This window comes from Pseudorca crassidens, chromosome 19, assembly GCF_039906515.1.
Source record: "Pseudorca crassidens isolate mPseCra1 chromosome 19, mPseCra1.hap1, whole genome shotgun sequence".
Classification (NCBI taxonomy): Eukaryota; Metazoa; Chordata; class Mammalia; order Artiodactyla; family Delphinidae; genus Pseudorca; species Pseudorca crassidens.
This window is the reverse complement of record NC_090314.1, coordinates 50,023,687-50,045,710: the sequence shown is the minus strand read 5'-3', so window position 1 is coordinate 50,045,710 and position 22,024 is coordinate 50,023,687. Positions and strand designations below refer to the sequence as shown.

Genomic DNA, 22,024 nt, shown 5'->3' with positions numbered 1-22,024 from the left:
TCGGTCAGGGACCCCCCAGGACCCACCCCCCGCCCCCTGCCGTGTCAGCAGAGTGTGATCCATGGAAACCTTTGCGATGGTCTCCTGATGCTTGTTTGCACTGAAGTCTGGGTGCGGGGCACGGGAGGAGCCCTTTTAACCTAAAGGCTTGCGTGCTTCCCCTAAGAAAAACGTGCTTCTGTATTTTTTAAACAGTCATCTCCCCTCCGTTTTCTCTTTTTATTTTCTGGAACTTTTAACAGTAGAATGTTGGGACTCTGGGTTTAACCCTCCATGTCACTTATCTTTTATTTCTTATATTCCATTTGTTGTTTTTTGTGCCTCTTGGAAATTTTCCAAGTTTTCTGTGATGCTTTTGTTGGTTTCAACAATCCTTTTTTTTTTTTTTTTTAACGATCCCCCCAGATTGCGGGATCTTCGTTCCCCGACCAGGGATTGAACCCAGGGCCACGGCAGTGACAGCACCGAGTCCTAACCACTGGACCACCAGGGAAATCCCTCAGCCATCTTTTTTTTTTTAATAAGAGTTTTAATCTATTTATTTATTTATTTATTTATTTTTGGCTGCGTTGGGTCTTTGTTGCTGCATGTGGGCTTTCTCTAGTTGCGGCAAGCGGGGGCTACTCTGTTGCAGTGCAAGGGCTTCTCATTGCGGTGGCTTCTCGTTACAGAGCACGGGATCTAGGCACACGGGCTTCAGTAGTTGTGGCACGCAGGCTCAGTAGTTGTGGCTCGTGGGCTGTAAAGCACGGGCTCAGTAGTTGTGGCATGCGGGCTCAGTAGTTGTGGCGTGCGGGCTTAGGTGCTCTGCGGCATGTGGGATCTTCCCCGACCAGGGCTCGAACCCGTGTCCCCTGCATTGGCAGGTGGATTCTTAACCACCAGGGAAGTCCCTCAGCAATCATTTTTTTAATCTCCAAGGGTTCTTGATCCCTGTCCCTTTCTTACGGGGAAATTAGTATTTGAGTAAAACAAGTAGACTTTTTTTGTGTGTTTTTCAGTTCCCTGTATTATCTCTGTATCCTTTGAGATCATTTTTGTTTATCTTGATCTTTCCCAAGTTGCAGATTTTCTTAAATGTCTGGTGATCCTTGATAGGTTACACACACTTAAAAATGAGGCCATGAAAAAGTGATTGAGGCCCCATGTTGGTGGGTAGACCTTGTCAACTGATGAGCTCTGTTTTTAGGTAACCGTATGGGAACCCTTAAATGCCAGCTTGCAGAGGTCTTTGCTCTGGGGTTCTTAAGTGTCTTTGGAGAAGAATCTTCTGATCGTTGACCTCGGGATTGGCTACTGCTGTCTGCCCCTCTACATCAGGGGTAGGGAGGAAGGGTCAAATGTTCTATGAACCAACTTCTAGTTAAATCCAGTTCCCACATGTCACTCCCAACCTCCACCCTCCTTCCCTGAGTCTCCAAGTTGAAGCCTCTCTCTGGTTCCATTGGGTAAATCTGCCCTCCTTAGCTACATCTCACTCATGCATAACTGTAGGTGGAGGCAACCTTGGCTAGAGCTGCAGCCTGCAGAGGAAACCTTGTCTGTTTGGGGATGGGGGATACCATAGGGGCACAGCAGGAGCAAAGAGGGGACACTGGGGGCGTGGATGGGAGAGTGGTTGGCCTTGGGGTCCAGACTGATGGAGGAAGACAGGGATGCGGTCGGAGAAGATTCTGGAGATGAAGAATATGGAGGGAAGCAGTATTGCATGGTGACAAAGTAAGATGTGACTGAAGGGGTGGGTGGTAGGATGGAGGTAAAGACTTGTAGTTGAGGAATGGAGCAGATGTTGGCGCTCAGGTGGGCCTTCTGGTAGACACAGTGGTTGCCCAAGGTGACAGCAGGAGTCAGGGGTGGGGGAGGTAGGGGGAAACAGGAAGAGCCAATGTCCTCCATGAACCCCAGGTAGGAGGAACGGCTATGAACTCCAGGTAGGGGAAATGGCCTTGAGATGCAGAACTGGCACATGAGGGAGGGCTTGCTTCCAGAACACTGAAGCCATGTGGGGCCAGCCAGTACCCAATGCCCGCCCAGCCCCGAGATACGAGGAATGGGGGAAGAGGCATCCTCACAGGGGGCCCAGCTCCAGTCAGGGCAAGAAAACAAAGGAAGGGTCTGTGCAGGGGTGAGGGATGTGGGCAAATTTCTCTCCAGTAAAACACGTTTCAGGGTGCTAACGGGGAGACTTTGAGGGAAGGGGAGCACTGATCTGAAAATGGGTGAAAGTTCAGGAGCTGGTGGGAACCCAGCAGCTTATACCTGAGGAGGCCCAGGACTCTGCACGTGGGTGGATTAACTCACCCTCCGGTTCTGATTGGATCATTATGGGAAGTGGCTCAGAAGCCCCAGGAGGTTGCTGGGCCCTTGACCTCACCAAAGCCTGAAGCCCTTTTATTTACAAGAGGAACTGAGGTGGTTCTCTGTTGTGACAGCACCTGACTCTGGCTGGGTGGCCTCATTACAGCTGCAGAGCTTACCCAGAGCTGGGGGAAAGGGAGGCCAGGTTCAAGCCCCTGAACTAGCCCAACAAGGTCCCATTGCTGCCACTGGGCCCAGACCCCATGGCTGTCACCCCTGACCCTGGACACATACTCTAATGGTTAAAAACCATAAACACCTGGTAATATCTAATTGATTTTTTTAACTAAAAAATTTTTAATTGAAGTATAGTTGAATTACAATATCTTTTTTGTTTCAGGTGTACATCACAGTGATTCAGTTTTATATATATATATGTATATATTTGTATATATACATATTTATGTATATATACATATATATATTCTTTATCAGATTGTTTTCCCTAATAGGTTATTACAAAATATTGAATATAGTTCCCTGTGCTCTAATTGATTTTTCTTTCTTTTTTTTTTTTTTTTGCCGGTACACGGGCCTCTCACTGCTGTGGCCTCTCCCGTTGCAGAGCACAGGCTCCGGACGCGCAGGCTCAGCGGCTATGGCTCATGGGCGCAGCCGCTCCGCGGCATGTGGGATCCTCCCGGACCAGGGCACGAACCCGTGTCCCCTGCATGGGCAGGCAGACTCTCAACCACTGCGCCACCAGGGAAGCCCTCTAATTGATTTTTTAAAAGTGATCTTTGACTATACTCAAATATTTCTTAAGCTAATACTCAGTCCCCAAAAGAAAACAGCCTCACAGTAAAAAAACAAGAGTATGTCTCTTGGATTTTTGCCTTTGCTCTCTCTAACAAGCCAAGGAGCTGTCTTTGGCATATTTCCTAAGGAAAGCGTCCAGTTTCCCATCTGAGTTCCTAGTAAAGCATCTCAGTTTATTCTCCCTCTTGTAGTTACGGTTAAAGGAAGAAAAGGGCAGCTGGCTACCCTGACATCCATGCTTTCCAGAGAGAAGGTTCTCTCCCTTCTATGAGAGACCCTCTCAGGCTTGCCCTCCCTCAGCTCTTTGGCTGTTTGATGTTTATGGGTAAACTTGCTGCATCTACATAGATCACCCCCTTTAAAAATATTCTCTCAGGATCCCAGCTCATTTCAGACCTCCCTGTGATTGTGGAGGAATATCACCTACAGCTGACCTAATGGTCGGACATTTTAGACTGGGTGGCAGGACACTTGCTCACTGTGGGCACTAGATGGCGTCATGTGCAGTCACTGTTCCTCCTGGCACCCCAGCATCTTGGTTCAGCAGGTCACCTGCCACGGCTACTGGCTCCTCCTTCCCACTCTGCAGGGTGGCTCCCCATGAGAGGGGGCTGGGCTCCAAAAAGAAGACCAGAGGGCCTGGCTTTATAAACAACTCAAGTCCTTCATGAGCCAGTAGGTTTCTAAGTAATACATATTCACAAACTTTTCTCACTCGAGGACTAAACGTAACCTGTATAACATAACATCATATGTCGGGCCCCTCCCTGTATGGGGGTGATCTTGGGATCTGACACTCTGTAGACCCATGCAGTAGTCAAGCCACGTACTAGGCTGTCCTTGAGCATAGCCTATAAGGACAGAGAAAAGTACGTGTCCAGGCACCAGCTGTAACAACCACCACAATCTTGGTTGAGTGCTCACTGTGCCAGGCTCTGACCCAATGTTTTGTGAATCATTATAAAAGCCTTTGAAGGGGGCTGTGAGGTGGGCGAGAGGGCCTTAGAGCTTGGTTGTGAGATCCCAAAGGCCTGGACTTGAATCTCTTGCTGCTGAATGCCTACTCAATTACCATGCATAGTATGCATACATAAGAAGCACGACCCCATTTTACAGGTGAGCAAACTGAAGCTCAGAGAAGTTAAGCAACTTGCCCAAGGTCACACAGCCAGCATGGGCTGAGCAGAGATTCATGCACGGTTCCTTGTAACTCCACTCTGCTAGACTGACCCCGCAATCTCCGTCATTCAGTCTACAGGCCAGTGAGCCTACTGCCTGCTCTAGGAAGCACTGGCCTTCCATGGCCCTGGCCAGCATTTCTCCTCCAAATCTCTAGTTTCTACTTGTAGTTGTGATTACCTTGACTTTATTTAAATTGAGATCACCTTTCCATTCTTACAAAAACAGTGTGGTCCCAGGACCAGAACCAGCAGCATCACCTGGGAACTTGTCAGGACTGCAAATTCTCAAGCCTCACCCCGGAGAAAAGCTCTGGGGTTGGGGCCCTCCAGGGATGCTGATATAAGCTAAAGTTTGAGAACATTTGCTGTGGAACATGTCTCTCATAAAACCGAGCCACTGGCTTAAGTCTAATTAACATTTATTGTACCTGTTCTTGGTGGTTCAAAGGGGAAGGCACCAGAAACTTAGCAGAGAAGGGAAGGATATAAACAGACGTGAAAAGTGATTTGCTCAGAAGCCACAAAATGGGTAGAGGAGGAGAGGGGAGTTGAGGAGGGGGTACTGGCCCAAATGATGCAACAGAACTGTCTGTAGCCTTTTTTTTTTTTGCTATACCACACAGCATGTGGGATCTCAGTTTCCCGACCAGGGATCGAACCCACACCCCCTGCATTGGAAGCGCCGCGTCTTAACCACTGGACCACCAGGGACGTCCCTGTATAGCTTTTTTTTTTCCCTCTTATTTATTTATTTATTTTAATATCTTTATTGGGGTATAATTGCTTTACAATGGTGTATTAGTTTCTGCTTTATAACAAAGTGAATATATATATGTATATCAGTATATATATCAGTTATACATATACATATGTTCCCATATCTCTTCCCTCTTGCGTCTCCCTCCCTCCTGTATAGCTTTTAAAGCGGGCACACGGGGTTACAGTTGGACGGTTCTGGGGTGGACCCAGAAGCTGCACTGCGAAAAGCTGCATAGGTGGTTCTGCTCTGCTGTCCAGAATGGGAACCCTGCCCTAGTGGAAAGAGCTTCGGGGGCTTCACAGCCCGGCTTCAATCAGGCTTCGGCGTCCAGGGGGAGTATAACACTGTTTGTAACATGAAAGACAACACCCTCCCTTCTGAAGATGGACCCCCCCCCAGTGTTTCCCTCCCGCACACTGAGTGTCGGGGGTTTGCAGGTATCTACTGCCCCTCGTGTGCCCTCTGTGCCCTCTGCCCTCTAACCCCTGTCATCCCCAACACCAAAGCGGTCCACACCTCCGTGCCGGCCCCCAGGTTCCTGTGAGTTCTCACCCAGCTGTCTGCTCTTCCACCCTAACTGCTGGTTCTCAGCACTGTGCACATTGGAATCACCCGGAGAGCTTAAAAAACCAACATATACACAAACATACGTATACATATGTACGTCTATACACACGCAGTATGTAACTCTTGCAATGCACAGTATTTGAGACATACTAAAAATTATTTATCTGACATTTTTAATTTAACTGGGTGCCCTGTATTTTAGGAGAGTCAGAAATAGTGATGGTGACTACTGGGTCTAGAGCCCTCGGACAGGGGACTGGTCAGTGAGATCCACAGGGAGTCCAGGCTCAAGCCCACTTCCTGGGCCCTTTCGCTCTTTGTGCCCCCATCTCCAAAGGCAGGATGTGCTTAGCCAGCAGGGAGGTCTCACAGGCCTCCCCCCCACCCACCGCTCCAGGTTATTACAGACCCAGCTCTGATTAGTGGTTATGGGACCTGATGCCAAGTGAGCTGCTGGGGGGCTCTGTCGGGGCTCCTGCCACGTGGCCTCAAGCACCCACAATCTCTTTCCGGGCGGTTCTCTCTTTACTCCCCTGGACCGAGGAGTGCCCAAGTGCAGCGAGATGCTATCTCTGACGAAACAAAGTCTGAGATTGGGATTGACATATATATATACACTAATATGTATAGAATAGATAACTAATTAAAAAATGGAGATAAAATTTAAATGATGGCTTAGCATTTCAGCTCTGAGAATAAAAAATATTTATAACAAGTTCTAATAAAATGTATTCATTTCTTTATTAAAAAAAACCAAAGTCTGAATTGTGAAGGAGCAGTGCGCCAGGCGCGGCAGTCTGCGGTGAACCGCGGACACATTTGTATTCATATTTTCCTCATTGCTCTGCAGTTTGGCTTTCAACAACTAAGAATTAAAATGCTGTTGTCGGGGCTTCCCTGGTGGCGCAGTGGTTGAGAGTCCGCCTGCCGATGCAGGGGACACGGGTTCGTGCCCCAGTCCGGGAAGATCTCACATGCCGCGGAGAGGCTGGGCCCGTGAGCCATGGCCGCTGAGCCTGCGCATCCGGAGCCTGTGCTCCGCAACGGGAGAGGCCACAACAGTGAGAGGCCCGTGTACCACAAAAAAACAAAACAAAATCAAGGGAAGACCTGAAGGTTGGGTACCATTATGCCAACCTTGGAAATCATTTGACCAGGAAGGTGGGATAAAGTGGGAAGACAGAAGTGCCCCAGAAAACCTGTCAAAAATAGAGAAAGGAGGGCTTCCCCTTAAAAAAAGATAAGTCCAGACATAACTCCTGGGGAAAAGATGAATGAGACACGCACCCTAATTTGTGTCTACGACAGATGCTATCCAAACCGTAAAGTCACAAGGGCCCCTCAAAGCCTTGCCGTGACGTCCCCACCCAGCGTTCTACGTTGGCTTTGTCTGACCAGCAGTATGACAGGAATATTTCAAAAGAACTTCTATGAAGAAATCAAGGCACAAACGTACCAAGAGGGGTCGCTTCAAAGCCAGCAGACCTTCAGCTTTCGTGGCCTTGACTGTCCTGTTGGTCCCTGACGTGATCTAATTTGTGTTTTTGCTGAGCCGGAAGTTTCAGTGGTAGTTATGAGGGGTGGAGCTGTGGGAGCAAAACCTCTGCTTGTGGGTGAGCCCAGCACCCACCTCTGCTCCCAGCTTTGATACTTTTTGCCTATTGGTACAAAGCTACTCTGCCAGGGTAGGTTTTTTAAATTGCTAGGCGAGGTGGCCGATGTGAAAAGATCTGAGAACACGATAGTTCTTAGTTGTTAAGAAGATGTTTTTGGTGGCAGGGCACGTCAAATACAAGGAAGACCCAGCTCTGTGATGTTGACAAGCTTCCTGCAGGGGTTCAGAGGGCAACTCATCCTGGAACTGTCTCATTCATCAAAGGCTCCCAGGAGTGCAGAAACCACACATCAGAAGAGAGACTGGAGAGGGACTTCCCTGGTGGTCCAGTGGTTAGGACTTGGCACTTTCACTGCCGTGGCCCAGGTTCAATTCCTGGTCGGGGAACTAAGATCCTGCAAGCCAAAAGAAAAAAAAAAAAAAATTCAACGTAGAACTACCATATGATCCAGCAATTCCAATTCTGGATATTTGCCTCAGAGAGTTTGAGTCGCCTCAAAGCAGGGACTCAAAGGCATGTTTGTACACCCATGATCACAGCAGAATTTTTCACAAGAGCCAAAAGGAGGAAGCATCCCACATGTCTGTTGACTGATAAATGGATAAACAAAATGGAGTGTATTCGTACAAGGTGGTGTTATTCAGCCTTAAAAAGGAAGGAAATTTTTTTTTCATAAATTTATTTATTTTTGGCTGCGTTGGGTCTTCGTTGCTGCACGCGGGCTTTCTCTAGTTGCGATGAGCGGGGGCTACTGTTCGTTGCGGTGTGCGGGCTTCTCATTGCAGTGGCTTCTCTTGTTGCAGAGCACGGGCTCTAGGCACACAGGCGTCAGTAGTTGTGGCTCGCGGGCTCTAGAGCGCAAGCTCAGTAGTTGTGGCGCATGGGCTTAGCTGCTCCGCGGTATGTGGGATCTTCCCGGACCAGGGCTCGAACCCGTGTCCCCTGCACTGGCAGGCAGATTCTTAACCACTGCGCCACCAGGGAAGCCCCCAGGAAGGAAATTCTAACACATGCTATGACATGGATGAGCCTTGAGGACATCATGCCCAGTGAAATAAGCCAGTCACAAAAAGACAAATACAGTGTGATTCCACTCGTGTGAGGTCCCTAGAGCAGTCCAGCTGAGAAACAGAAAGTAGAACAGTGGCTGCCAGGGGCTGGAGGGAGGGGGAGTCAGTGCTGAAAAGAGAGGGGTTTCAGTTCGGGATGAAGGTGAGGGACGGCGGTTCTGGAGAGGGGTGGTGGTGGTGATAGCTGCACAGCAGTGTGGGTGGACTTAATGCCACAGAGCTGGACACTAAAGATGGTTAAAATGGTCAATTTTACAGGGTGTATATTTTAACAGAGTTTAAAACAAGAGGTAACGGACTGAAAGTGAGGTTAGTCTGGAGTCACAGCTGGGACAGGAAGCACGTGACTCCTGAGAGGGGAGTTTGGGCCAAAGCCTCATTATACTTGCTGAACGGGTGGCAGCCCTGCCACAAGCGGCATCTGGAAGCTGGACCCCTGGCCACCCTCCTTCCCCATCGCAGCCACGCCCTTTAGCAGATGACAGGTAAGTTCGCATTCCTTGCTCCTCCTCGTTTCCTTCGTGGCAGAGTGGAAAGGGCTTGGGATGGACTGTCAATCAAGACTTGAGTTCTTGTCCTTTCCCCTCCCTGGGCCTCCCCACCCCTCCCCGGCCTCCCTCAAGCCCAGGGGCTGGAGACGCACAGAGCTCCCTGCGGCCAGACGGTCCCTGCTGGAGCTCACGTCTGCGTCTCTCTCAGTCCATTGTCGGCCTATGGTTTTCGCGGTTGCTTCCTGTTTTTGTCCTTTCTCTTCCCTCCCCTGCTCTGTCAACCACACAACCAACTTAGAGGTATGGGGCTGCCTCCCTGCCATGGGCCACATGGGCCCAGGCCATCCAGGAAGTTTCCTTCTAGTTTGCTAAGAGCTTTTATCATGAAAGATGTTGAATATCATCATTTTTTTTTCTAGATCTACTAAGATGATCATAGTTTTTTTTCTTCTTAAATCTATTAATGTAAGTTTTTAGTTTGGGCTCCTTCAAAAATAGAGCCTGGAACAAGGACTTCAGTTCCGGTAGATTATTTGAGAGGTGATGCCAGGAAGCAGGGAGCGAAGGAGAAAAAGCCAATTAACGATGCATAATTGCTGTTGCAGCTGTAGGCAAAGGAAGTTCAAATCTGTGGGGACCTCTGATAAGTCTACAGGATGCTGCCCAGAATTGCCTTCCCCAAAAGAAGGAGACTGGAGCATGTATCCACCAGCTCCTGTTTCATCTTAGGGATGAAAGGGTTTCATCTTAGAGAACTTAACTCTCCTATGCTTCTGGGAAACACTAGCAGGCAGATAAGTGACTCCTAAAGCCGTTGAAGAAGACCCTGAGGCAAAACGCAAAAAGCAACGTGATATAAGCTTGAGGTGAGACACTGGAGCATAAGGTGAGTCTAAGCTTGCAGGAAATTATGTGCTGTAAATACAGTGGATGTCAGAGGAGGGCAGAAGTAATGTGACATAGAGCACCGAAGTTTACTGTTACCAACAATAATAAATGACATATGTAGATTTCTCTTCTGTGTTAGACTACCTTTGCATAGCTGAGATAAGCCCAACTTGGACATGATGTCTAGTATTTTTAATATACTGCTAGATTTGGTTTGTTTGTATTTTTCTTACTGTTGCATTTATATTCATGAGTGAGACTGGCTTCTAATTTTCCTTTTTCATCCTATTCTTGTCTCATTTTGGTATTAAGGTTACACTGGCCTCATAGAAAGAGTTAAGAGTGTGTTCCTGCGATTTGCATTCTCAGAAAGAGTTTTTATAAAATTAGAATTATCTCTACTTAAACTTCTGGAACACTATCTAGACTTGGTATTTCCTTTGTGGGAAGATTTCAAATTATGGATTTAATTTTGTTTTTAGTTTGTTTTTAATATTCTACATATGAATTAAATCATATGGTATTTGTCTTTTTCCATCTGACTTATTTCACTTAGCGTAATGCCCCCAAGGTCCATCCGTGTTGTCACAAATGGCAAGATTTCATCTTTTTTTTAAAAAATATTTATTTATTTATTTATTTGGCTGCATCCGGGCTTAGTTGCGGCATGCGTTGCGGCACGTGGGATCTTTCGTTGTGGCTCGCGGGCTCTACTTTGTGGTGTGCGGGCTTCCTCTAGCTGTGGCATGGATTTAATTTCTTTAATAGCTGTAGAACCATTCAGGCTTCTTATTTCTTCTTAAATCAAGTTAGGTAAGTTCTGTTTTTTCTAAGATTTGGTCTACTTTGTTTCATATTTCTTGACATAAATGATTTATAGTCTTTTTAATTTTAACTTTATTGAAGTATAGTTGATTTATAATGTTGTATTAATAAAATTTTCAATTATGGTAAAATACACATAACATAAAATTCACCATTTAACTGGTTTTAAATGTACTGTTTTAAAGATGGTTGTGTTACATTTACACTGTTTTGCAACAAATCTCGAAAACTTTTTATCTTGCAAAACTGAAACTCTATACCCATTAAACAAACAACTCACCATTTCCCCCTGGCCCCAGGCCCTGGCAACCACAGTTCTACTTTGTTTCTATGATTTTTTTTTTTTTTTTTTTTTTTTGTGGTACGGGGGGCCTCTGCCGTTGCGGAGCACCGGCTCCGGACGCGCAGGCTCAGCGGCCATGGCTCACGGGCCCAGCCGCTCCGCGGCATGTGGGATCGTCCCGGACCGGGGCACGAACCCGCGTCCCCTGCATCGGCAGGCGGACTCTCAACCACTGCGCCACCAGGGAAGCCCTGGTTCTATGAATTTGTATAGGCTTCTTCTTTTTTGAATTATAACATTATTTTAATTTTTTAAATTGAAGTATAATGTACAATATTATGTAAGCTTCAGGTGTTCTACGTAGTGGTTTGGCATTTGCATACATTATGAAATAATCACGGTAAGTCTGTTAATCATCTGTCCCCATATGGAGTTATTACAATATTATTGGCCATATTCCTTATAGTGTGTGTTACATCCCTGTGGCTCATTTTGTAACTGGAGTTTTGTACCTCTTAATCCCATTCGCCTATTTTGTACCCCTCTCCACCCCTTTCTCTCTGGTAACCACCCATTTGTTCTCTGTATCTATGAGCCTGTTTTTTGTTTGGTTTTATTTGTTTTGTTTTTTATTTTATTTTTTAATAGACCTTTATTGGAGTATAATTGCTTCACAATACCGTGTTAGTTTCTGTTGCACAACGAAGTGAATCAGCCATATGCATACACATGTCCCCATATCCCCTCCCTCTTGAGCCTCCCTCCCATCCTCCCTATCCCACCCCTCCAGATGGTCGCAGAGCACCGAGCTGATCTCCTTGTGCTATGCTGCTGCTTCCCACCAGCCAACTATTTTATATTCGGTAGCGTATATATGTCGATGCTACTCTCACTTCACCCCAGCTTCGCCCTCCCACCCCATGTCATCAAGTCCATTCTCTATGTCTACCTCTTTATTCCTGCCCTGCAACTAGGTTCATCAGTACCATTTTTTTAGATTCCATATATATGTACTACCATACGGTACTTGTTTTTCTCCTTCTGACTTACTTCACTCTGTATGACAGACTCTAGGTCCATCCACCTCACTACAAATAACTCAATTTCGTTTCTTTGTATGGCTGAGTAATATTCCATTGTATATATGTGCCACGTCTTCTTCATCCATTCATCTGTTGATGGACATCTAGGTTGGTTCCATGTTCTGGCTATTGTAAATAATGCTGCAATGAACACTGTGGTGCATGTCTCTTTCCGAATTATGGTTTTCTCAGGTTATATACCCAGCAGTGGGATTGCTGGGTCATATGATAGTTCTATTTTAAGTTTTTTAAGGAACCTCCATACTGTTTTGCATAGTGGTTGTATCAATTTACATTCCCACCAACAGTGTAGGAGGGTTCCCTTTTCACCCCACCCTTTCCAGTATTTATTGTTTCTAGCTTTTTTGATAATGGCCATTCTGATCGGCGTGAGGTGATACCTCATTGTAGTTTTGATTTGCATTGCTCTAATAATTAGTGATGTAGAGCATCTTTTCCTGTGCCTCTTGGCCATCTGTATGTCTTCCTTAGTGAAATGTCTATTTAGGTCTTCTGCCCATTTTTTAACTGGATTGTTTGTGCTTTTTATATTGAGCTCTATGAGCTGTTTATATATTTTGGAGATTAATCCTTTGTCTGTTGTTTCATTTGCAAATATTTTCTCCCATTCTGAGGGTTGTCTTTTTGTCTTGTTTACGGTTTCCTTTGCTTTTTGCTTAAAAGCAAAACTTTTTAAGTTTAATTAAGTCCCATTTGTTTATTTTTGTTTTTATTTCTGTTCCTCTAGGAGGTGGGTCAAAAAAGATCTAGTGGTTTATATCAAAGAGTGTCTTTCCTATGTTTTCCTTTAAAAGTTTTACAGTGTCTGGTCTTACATTTAAGTCTTTAATCCATTTGGAGTTTATTTTTGTGTAGAGTGTTAAGTAGTGTTCTAATTTCATTCTTTTACCTGTAGCTGTCCAGTTTTCCCAGCACCACTTATTGAAGAGGCTGTCTTTTCTCCATTGTATGGTTTTGCCTCCTTTGTTGTAAATTAGGTGCCCATAGGTGTGTGGGTTTATCTCTGGGCATTCTATCCTGTACCATTGATCTATATTTCTGTTTTTGTGCCAGTACCATACTGTCTTGATTACTGTAGCTTTGTGGTATAGTTTGGAGCCAGGGAGTCTGATTCCTCCAACTCCGTTTTTCTGTCCCAAGATTGTTTTGGCTATTGAGGGTCTTTTGTGTTTCCATACAAATTTTAAGATCTTTTATTCTAATTCTGTGAAGAATGCCATTGGTAGTTTGAAAGGGATTGCATTGAATCTGTAGATTGCTTTGTGTAGTATAGTCATTTTCACAATATTGCTTCTTCCAATCCAAGAACATGGTATATTTCTTCATCTGTTTATGTCATCTTTGATTTCTTTCATCAGTGTTTTATAGTTTTCTGAGTATAAGTGTTTCGCCTCCTTAGGCAAGTTTATTCCTAGGTATTTTATTCTTTTTGTTGCAATGGTAAATTGGAGTGTTTCCTTAATTTCTCTTTCTGATATTTCGTTGTTGGTGTATAGGAATGCCAGAGATTTCTGTTCATTAATTTTGTATCCTGCAACCTTACCAAACTCATTGATTAGTTCTAGTAGTTTTCTGATGGCATCTTTAGGATTTTCTATATATAGTATCATGTCATCAGCAAAGAGTGACAGTTTTACTTCTTCTTTTCCAATTTGTATTCCTTTTATTTCTTTTCTTCTCTGATTGCTGTGGCTAGGACTTCCAAAACTATGTTGAATAAGAGTTGCAAGAGTGGACATCCTTGTCTTGTTCCTGATCCTAGTGGAAATGCTTTCAGTTTTTCACCATTGAGTATGATGCTTGCTGTGGGTTTGTCATATATGGCCTTTATTATGTTGGTGTAATTTTTGTTTTTTATTTGCCATGCCACGCAGCTTGCAGGATCTTAGTTCCCCGACCAGGGACTGAACCCACACCCTTGGCAGTGAAAGCTCAGAACCCTAACCGCTGGACTGCCAGGGAATTCCCATTTGGTTTTTTTTCAGATTCCACATATAAGTGAGATCATACAGTATTTGTCTTTCTCTGTCTGACTCACTTCATTTAGCATAATACCCTCTAGATCCATCCATGTTTCGCTAATGGCAAGATTTCATTTTTTATGGCTGAATAATACTCCATTGTATAGATATACCAACCACATCTTTATCCATGCATCTATCAGTGAACACCACCAACAGTACACAAGAGTTCCCTTTTCTCCACATCCTTGCCAATGCTTTTTATTTGTTTTCTTTTTGATGACAGCCATTCTGACAGGTGTGAGGTGATATCTCATTGTGTTTTTGATTTGCATTTCCCTGATGATTAGTGATGTTGAGCATCTTTTCATGTCTGTTGGCCATCTGTATATCTTCTTTGGAAAAATGTCTCTTCAGGTTCTCTGCCCGTTTTTTTTTTTAATTAATTAATTAATTTGGTTGCGCCAGGTCATAGTTGCGGTATGCAGGATCTTTAGTTGTGGCATGTGGGATCTAGTTCTCTGATCAGGGATTGAACCTGGGCCCCCTGCATTGGGAGTGTGGAGTCTCAACAACTGGACCACCAGGAAAGTCCCCTCTGCCCATTTTTTAATAGGGTTTTTTTTTTTTATGTTGAGTTGTATGATTCTTTGTATATTTTGGCTATTAACCCCTAATTGGATATAACATCTGCAAATATCTTCTCCCATTTAGCAGGCTGCCTTTTTGTTTTGTTGATAGTTTCCTTCATTGTGCAAAAGCTTTTTAATTTGACGTATTTGTTTATTTTTGCTTCCCTTGCCCGAGGAGACATATCCAAAAATTATTGCTAAGACCGATGCCAAAGAGCATGCCGCCTATGTTTTCTTCTAGGAATTTTATGGTTTTGTTTATTGGGATTTTAAAAATTATTATTACTGGTTCAGTTACATTACTGGTAATAAGACTGTTCATATTTTCTATTTCTTCCTGATTCAGTCTTGGGAGATTGAACGTTTCTAGGAATTTATCCATTTCTTCTAGGTTGTCCATTGTATTGGTTTATAATTGTTCACAGTAATCTTTTAAGACCCTTTTTATGTCTGAGGTGTTTTTGTAACTTCTCTTTTGGTTCTGATGAGTTTGGCTAAAGGTTTATCAATTTTGTTTATCTTTTTGAAGAACCAGCTCTTAGTTTCACTGATCTTTCCTATTGTTTTTTGTTTGTTTGTTTGCTTTTAGTCTCTATTTCATTTATTTCTACTCTGATCTTTATTATTTCTTACCTTCTACTAACTTTGGGTTTTGTTCTTCTTTTTCTAGTTCCTTTAGGAGTAAGGTTAGATTGTTCATTTGTATAGTCTTCTTTTTAATCTTGTAGTTATGTAGTTATTTTTATTCCTAATAATGTTTATTTGTGCTTTCCTTTGTTTATAAGTAAATTCCAGCAGAGATTTGCCTGTTCTACTGGTTTTTTCAAGGAACTAACTTTTGGTTTTATTGATCCTGTCTACCATATCTTTGTTTTCTATTTTATTGATTTCTGTTCTTTATTATTCTCTTCTGAGTTTACTTTTGGGTTTACTTTGTTGTTCTTTTTATAACTTCTTGACTTCTTACTTAAATTGGATACTTATTTCATATACTTTTCTAATACAAGCATTCAAGATTATAAATTTCCCTTTAAGTACCACTTTTGATGCATCCAACTAATTATAATCTATGATATTTTCATTATGACTCAAATCTAAGAATTTTAAAATGTGTCATTTATGATTTTTTCTTTGACCCATGGATGAGTATGTTTTTAAATTACCAAATATATAGGGGTCTTAAAACTTATCTTTTTGATGAATTTGTATTCTCTATAGGTGCAGATCAAGCTTTTACATTGTATGTTTCAGCTCTTCCATTCATTTACTGATTTTTTTGTCCGCTTCATTATTCATAATTGAGAGACATTGTATTAAAATTTCTTGCTGTGATGATGGTTTTATCTCTTTGTAGTTCCTTCAAACTAAGTGCTTACAAGTTTAGAACTATTATAATTTCCTGATGAACTGACCCTTTCATCTAGGTACTCACTCTATCCCTAATAAATATCAATATTTTTGTCTTAAAAGTCCTCTTTGTCTGATACGAATAGACCTTTTCTGGCTTTCTTTTGGTTAGCTTTTGCCTGGTATATCTTTTTCCATTCTTTGACTTTCAACCATTCCATACTCTTAATCATTACATGTGTCTTGTAAACAATGTGGAACTGGGTTTTCTGTTTAAATATTTTAAAAACCGAATCTGAGATGAGAATTTAGGCATGACTGAGTACATGACTTCCACTAAACCCTGCTAAGAACTGAGTTTAAGAGCCTGCATTTTCAACAGCAATCCATAGTCGGTAAGAACTCTAACCCAGAAGGTTGCCTTCAAGGTAGTGTGTTTGAGCTGCTTTTTTTTTTTTTTTGGTAGACTTTTTCTTCCTAAGAGCAGTTTTAGGTTCACAGCAAAACTTAGGGGAAGGTAGAGATTTCCCACAAACCTCCTGTCCCCACACGCGCACAGCCTCCCCCATTACCAACACCCCCCACCCCCCCCACCAGAGTGGGACATTTGTTATGACTGATGAACCTGCATGGACACATCATCGCCCACAGTCCATAGTTTACATTAGGGTTCACTCTTGGTGTTGTACATTCTATGGGTTTGGACAAATGTATAATGACACACATGCACCACTGTAGTATCATACAGAGTAGTTTCCCTGTCCTAAAAATCCTCTGTGCTCTGCCTGTTCATCCCTCCCTCCCTTTAATCCCTGACAACCACTGATCATCCAACCAACTCCTCATCATTCCTAAATTCTCACCTCAGTTCTATCACCTAATTCACCTGAGCCCCAGGTTCCTCAGATGCACAATCAAAATGTGTAGATTTGGTGTGATAGTTAAATGAGATAATGTATTAAAACCTTAACTTAGTCCCTAGAAAAGAATAGGTGTCAATTAAATGCTAGCTTCCTTTTCCTTCCTCCTTCTCTTAGTAATCTGAAATCACGTTTAGCTGAAGAAAAAAAGAGAAGAAAGTGCCCAGGGACAGTGTGTATCACCAGAAATCTAAGAGCAGGGGAGGGTAGGGGGCAGAGGAAGGAGGTAAACATCCAGCTATTGCCTCCTAAACCCTATTTCCAACTTGGAAAATCCCTACGCAGAGGGGACTCCCACAGTGTGTCCTGTGGGGTTTGGGGCTCCCCAGATCTGAGGCTTGTAGGCAGCGCTGTCCTGTGTGTACACACAGCGCACGGGAATCCCGTGTGCACACACATCACTCACACACACGTGTGCCCCCGGCGCTCCCCCCATCTGCCTGGCTTATCAGCTGCTTCCCAGCTTCCTCTGCTTGGCTTCTTAGAGACCTGGGACCCTGGGAGCCAGCCTTCCACGTGGCCTCCCCAAGACCACTCAGATAACGAGAGGAAATGTGGTCATCAGCTCACAGAAGGCTGGGGGTTCCGGCTGCGGCTCCAGGCCACCACTCCCTGACCTGCGCCCTCCATCTCTCTCCAGGCGGTTCTCGGCTGTTCCCTGGGAGCCCGTGGACGCCACTCGAGATGTCCCCTTTTGGTGGCTGGGGACTGCTCTCGGCCTTCCTCGCCCTGCTCTGCTGCACAGGTGAGCCTGGGGTTCCTGACGGGGCGCGTGCCAGCCAGGACCCCCTCCCCTTCAGGCAGGGAAGGGGGTCCCGGTCCTGAAGTCGCTGAGGCTTTGAACACAGAGGCCGTCCGCCATGGGTACAGGATGCTGTGCCAGCCTGGCTTCCCCATGACCCTGGGCAGCGGGTAGGGGTCCTGGCCTTTTGGGAACCAGACCCCATAACTTCATGGTGTGTGGATGTGGCAGGCTGTGGAGACTAAATGGAGAGGTGAAGGGAGGCTGGGGTTCAAGGGCAGGTGAGGGCACGCCCCAGCTAGTCTTCAGTGGTGGCCCAGGGGTCAGCAGAGGGCAGCAGAGGGCATCACCTTGTGGCGACCATGAAAGCGAAAACGAAGCCCCTTCCAGGAGGTCCAGGGGACCGTGAAGGAAAATGCCTCTGTGGGCTGAGCACTCTGATTTGGACAACCTGCCAGGTGCTTTCACGACAACCCTGCAGGAAAGGGATTACTAGCCCATTTGACAGATGGAGAAACTGGGGCTCAGAGAGAGAAAGCACTTTGCCCAAGGCCACACAGCTGGTACCTGGCAAACTCAGGTTTCAAATCCAGCTCTCTCTCCCTGCAAAGCCCCTCTTTTGCCCCTTCATTATATGCCACTAGCTGAGGGCTAAGTGGGGGGTCTATGGGTGTGGCAGGAGCACAGGACACAGGACGGGCCCAGCTGGCTGGGATCAAGGACCTTCTGGTCTTCACCGAGTGGGAGGCGAGCGCCGAAGGCCTGAAATGCTTCGTGCCTGAAACATTTCTTGGCTCTGTGCCACACACAGGGTATTGTGCTGAGCACAAAGGGAAATATGCGAAATCTGGGCCTTGCCTTCTAGAAGCTCCAGAATGTCCAAGGGAGAGCCAGCATGAATATGAGTCATTTGCAAGGTGGTCCCATTACCTTCCTGACCTCGCCTCCCCCTCCTTCCTCCTCGCTGAGCTCCAGCCATCTGGTCTCCTCCCCACCCAGGGTCTCTGCGCTGGCGGTTCCCTCCCCCCACAGATACCTGCCTGCTGGGCTCCCCACCACCACCACCCCGACCTCCTTCATTCTTTGCTCAAATGTCGGTGTTTCCGTGAGGCCTGTGCTGACTACACGATTTAACACGGCAACCCCACCCCACTCCCTATTTCCTTTCCTAGGCGTTTACCACCAACTGACAAGCTGGCTAGTTCACTTGTTTATTATTGTCTGTCTCCTTCACTGCAATGCGACCGCCGCAAGGGCAGGGTTTGGTCTGCTTTGGTCCCTGCTGGATCCCCAGAGCCTAGAACAGTGCCTGGCACACAGCCGGTGTTCAAAAAGGATTTGCAAAGAAGAGAGGAAAGGAGGGAGGGAAGAGTCGAACCCATGGCCATGGGGGCTCAGAGGACACAGTCCACCTCCATTTCAGAGAGGCCTTCGTGAAGGAGGGGACATTTGGGCTGGGCCTCGTAGGTCGAATAAGATCCCTCTCCATGGAGATAGAAGACGTGCATGAGAAAGACTAATCTGGAGGCGACGAGCTGGAGGAACAGCAACTAGAGGCAGGGAGACAGCTGCAGGGGGGTCACAGTCTCTGTGGTCTAGACCCAAGGCGATAAGGTCTGAACAAGGGGAGAGGAGCAGAGGGGACCTCTACCCCTCATCAGACTGCCCGCTGCGGGCAGCTCCACTGGGCAGGGCAGCAGGGACTTCTCCTGCCTAGTGTTTCTGGTCTTCCAGGGTCTGGCGAGGAGGCATTCGAGGTACGCATGTGGCCAGAGCAGCTGATGGTGGAGTCCGGGGAGTCTCAGGTGATTAACTGTAGTACCACCTGTACCCAGCCCAACACCGGTGGTCTGGAGACCACCCTACACAAGACTCTCCTGGAGGAACAGGATCAGTGGAAGCTGTTTGAGGTCTTCAACATCTCCCAGGACACAGATGTCATTTGCCATTTCACTTGCTCCGGGAAGCAGGAGTCCAAGAGCCTGAACATCAGTGTGTTCCGTGAGTGCAGCACCGCGGGGCCCTGCTCCCCTAGGCCAGAGCCTGTGTCTACCGAACGCACGCAGAGCTGCTCTGTTACTGCTGCTGGGTGCTCTCGTTATGGCCCCCACTTCCCTGGGCTCCTGGACCCAGTCCATGGGCTCAGAATCTTCTCACACCCTCCTCTGGCCTCCTTGAGCCTGTTGGCAACCCTCGTTTTGAGGTTTGCTCAGAGGAGGACAATTCAAGCAAGGTTTAGACAAATCTAAAAGTTGTTTCCCATGCCGTGCTACAGTCTCCTCCTAGCTTGGTAGCACCCCATCACCAGAACACCCTGCGCCCCATGACAAGCAGTGGGGGCCCCATCAGGAGGGCTGGGACACTCTGCAGTAGCCCACTGGCCTCCCGGAGAGAAGGCTGAGGCGTGGTTTTATCTCCCCCTGAGGGCCCTTGGCGAATGTGTGACCATCACACACACACCTGCCCAGAGGCCATGGAGACCCTGGAGAGACTGGGATTCTCTCAACAGCTTGGCACCGAGGGTATCGCTCGAAACTGTCATCAGTGGATCAGATGAATAGAAAGATGTCCTATACCTAACATATTATCCTGGGGTAATGGGGGCAAGGCATTCTAGTTCAAAAAGGAACCCAGGGTACCACCGAGTTTAATAGCTAAGGGCTAGAGGTAGCTCAGAGCCCGATCCTGAAGAGCCAAGGCAGATCTGACTCCGGCCTCCGCCTCTGAAGTGAAGAATCTCACAGCTCATGATCCAGTTCCAATGAGTACTCCCTTCTAAGTCTCTCTCAGCATAATTGCCCAACCATTTAATTTTTGAAATTTGTATTTAATTTTTGGAGAGGACGGAGACAGGTCCAAAACTTTTATATCTTTCTAGTTGACTGTACAGATTCTGGACCTTTTCTTTGTAGACACCAGGCTACCTCCATTCTTGTCCATTCCAGAATTCATGTCCATAAAACAACCACCCAGTACATGCTTCACCCTGAACTGCTTCCTCCTTCCTCTTTTTACACTTTAGAGCAGCCAGGCCCCAGCCCACTTCCTGAGAACACTGTGGTGACGGGGATGGTCCTGGCTGGGTGGAGCCTGCTGGAACTGCACCCCCATCCTGACCAGACCTTGCTTCCTTCTTTCCTTCAGACCCTCCAAAGCAAGTGCTGCTGAAGTTATGGCCCACTTTAGTGGCTGTAGGGAGGTCATTCACCATCCAGTGCAGGGTGCCCTCTGTGGCACCCCTCGAAGGTCTCACTGTCACCCTGCTCCATGGCAGTGAGATCGTATACAGCCAGACCTTTGTGGGGACAACACTTTCCCCCCAAGAGGCCATGGTCACCCACAACACCACGGCTCACCGGGAAGACTACCGCCACAACTTCTCCTGCCGGGCCGAGATGGACCTGCGCTCTCGCGGCGGGGACCTCATTCACAGCGTCTCAGATCCCCAGGCGCTCGACGTCTATGGTGAGGGGGAGCCCCCGGAGGAGGAGGGAAGGAGAGGGCGTTCACTTTCAGCCCCTCGTGGGAGGAAAACACCTCTGCCCCACTCTCTGCCAGCTCAGGGGGAGGCACCCAGGAACTTGATCCCAGGAGTTCCCTGGAGCTCTCTCCAAGTTGCCAGCTTGGACCCCAGCTAGCTGCTTGGCCATTAACAAGCTGGGTGACCTTAACCAAGTCAAGCTCCTCTCTCTGGCCTTGGCCCCTCTCTGCAATGACAAGTGTAGCCTGACTGACCCTTAAGATCCCCTGGAGCCCTGCTGTTCTGTGACTCTAGATGACCTAGATGTTTTCTGTCTTCTGAGAGTTTGGTAGAAGCTCCCTCAGCTCTGCCCAAGGAGGGGCTCGGCCTGGACCACGCCACTGTCCAGGCTGTGGTGTCCAGCAACCACGTGCTGGTGCCAGGAGCTGGCGGCAGGGGGACATCCGCCCTCACGGTCTCACAGAGGCCCAGCTGGTGGCCTGGACCCCGGCCCCCCTTTCCTCTAGTTGATATACCAGTTGCCACTCACCTCTGCAACACAGGGTGACTGCAGAAGGACGAGGGGTGGGGGGGTGATGGATGGACCTCTACTCCCCCTCTGGCCCTGGTACCTGGGGCCAGAGGACTTCTAAGACCACTGCCCTCTCCCTCCCCAGAGCCCGCACAAGACAACCAGGTGGTGGCCATCATCACGGTCGTGTCAGTGCTGCTCTTCTTGTTTGTGACATCTGTCCTGCTGTGCTTTGTCTTTGGGCAGCAGTGGCACCAGAGGCGGACAGGTACCTACGGGGTGCAAGCTGCCTGGAGGAGGCTGAGGTGGGCCTACCGGGCATAGCCTACGTGAGCGGCATGGCCACCAGCATGGCGGCCACTGGGACTCAGCATGGCTCCTTAGGGCTGTGGTTCAGCCCTGGCTGAAGGACCACGACCAGCAGCAGAGGACGTCAGGGACCCTCCCTTTCCTAGTCTGAATACAAACACCTGGACTTAACCCTGTGCCTCAGTGTCTCCTCCTGGGAATGGTCAGGAAGGGAGCCACC

General features: G+C 46.8%; 1 protein-coding gene and 2 non-coding genes across 7 annotated transcripts in view; 2 read left to right on the top strand and 1 right to left on the bottom strand.

Annotated features, from left to right (window-relative positions):
• Window positions 1–22,024, top strand: part of ICAM2 (intercellular adhesion molecule 2) — a 38,735-nt gene that overhangs the window by 9,267 nt on the left and 7,444 nt on the right. The window contains exons 1-5 of one of the 5 annotated variants that reach the window (XM_067714124.1): window positions 8,492–8,796; window positions 17,402–17,506; window positions 19,238–19,504; window positions 20,648–20,968; window positions 21,641–21,975. In XM_067714124.1, the coding sequence (XP_067570225.1) occupies window positions 8,790–8,796; window positions 17,402–17,506; window positions 19,238–19,504; window positions 20,648–20,968; window positions 21,641–21,819 (879 nt within the window). In that variant the 5' untranslated portion in view covers window positions 8,492–8,789 and the 3' untranslated portion in view covers window positions 21,820–21,975. Of the gene's footprint in view, window positions 1–8,489; window positions 8,797–9,449; window positions 9,689–17,401; window positions 17,507–19,237; window positions 19,505–20,647; window positions 20,969–21,640; window positions 21,976–22,024 lie in introns of those variants that run through there. The other 4 variants (XM_067714126.1, XM_067714127.1, XM_067714128.1 and 1 more) reach the window with 4 other exon arrangements.
• Window positions 421–493, bottom strand: TRNAD-GUC (transfer RNA aspartic acid (anticodon GUC)). The gene has a single exon. It is a non-coding gene; the product is annotated as a tRNA-Asp (tRNA).
• On the top strand, window positions 7,556–7,627 carry TRNAE-UUC (transfer RNA glutamic acid (anticodon UUC)). The gene has a single exon. It is a non-coding gene; the product is annotated as a tRNA-Glu (tRNA).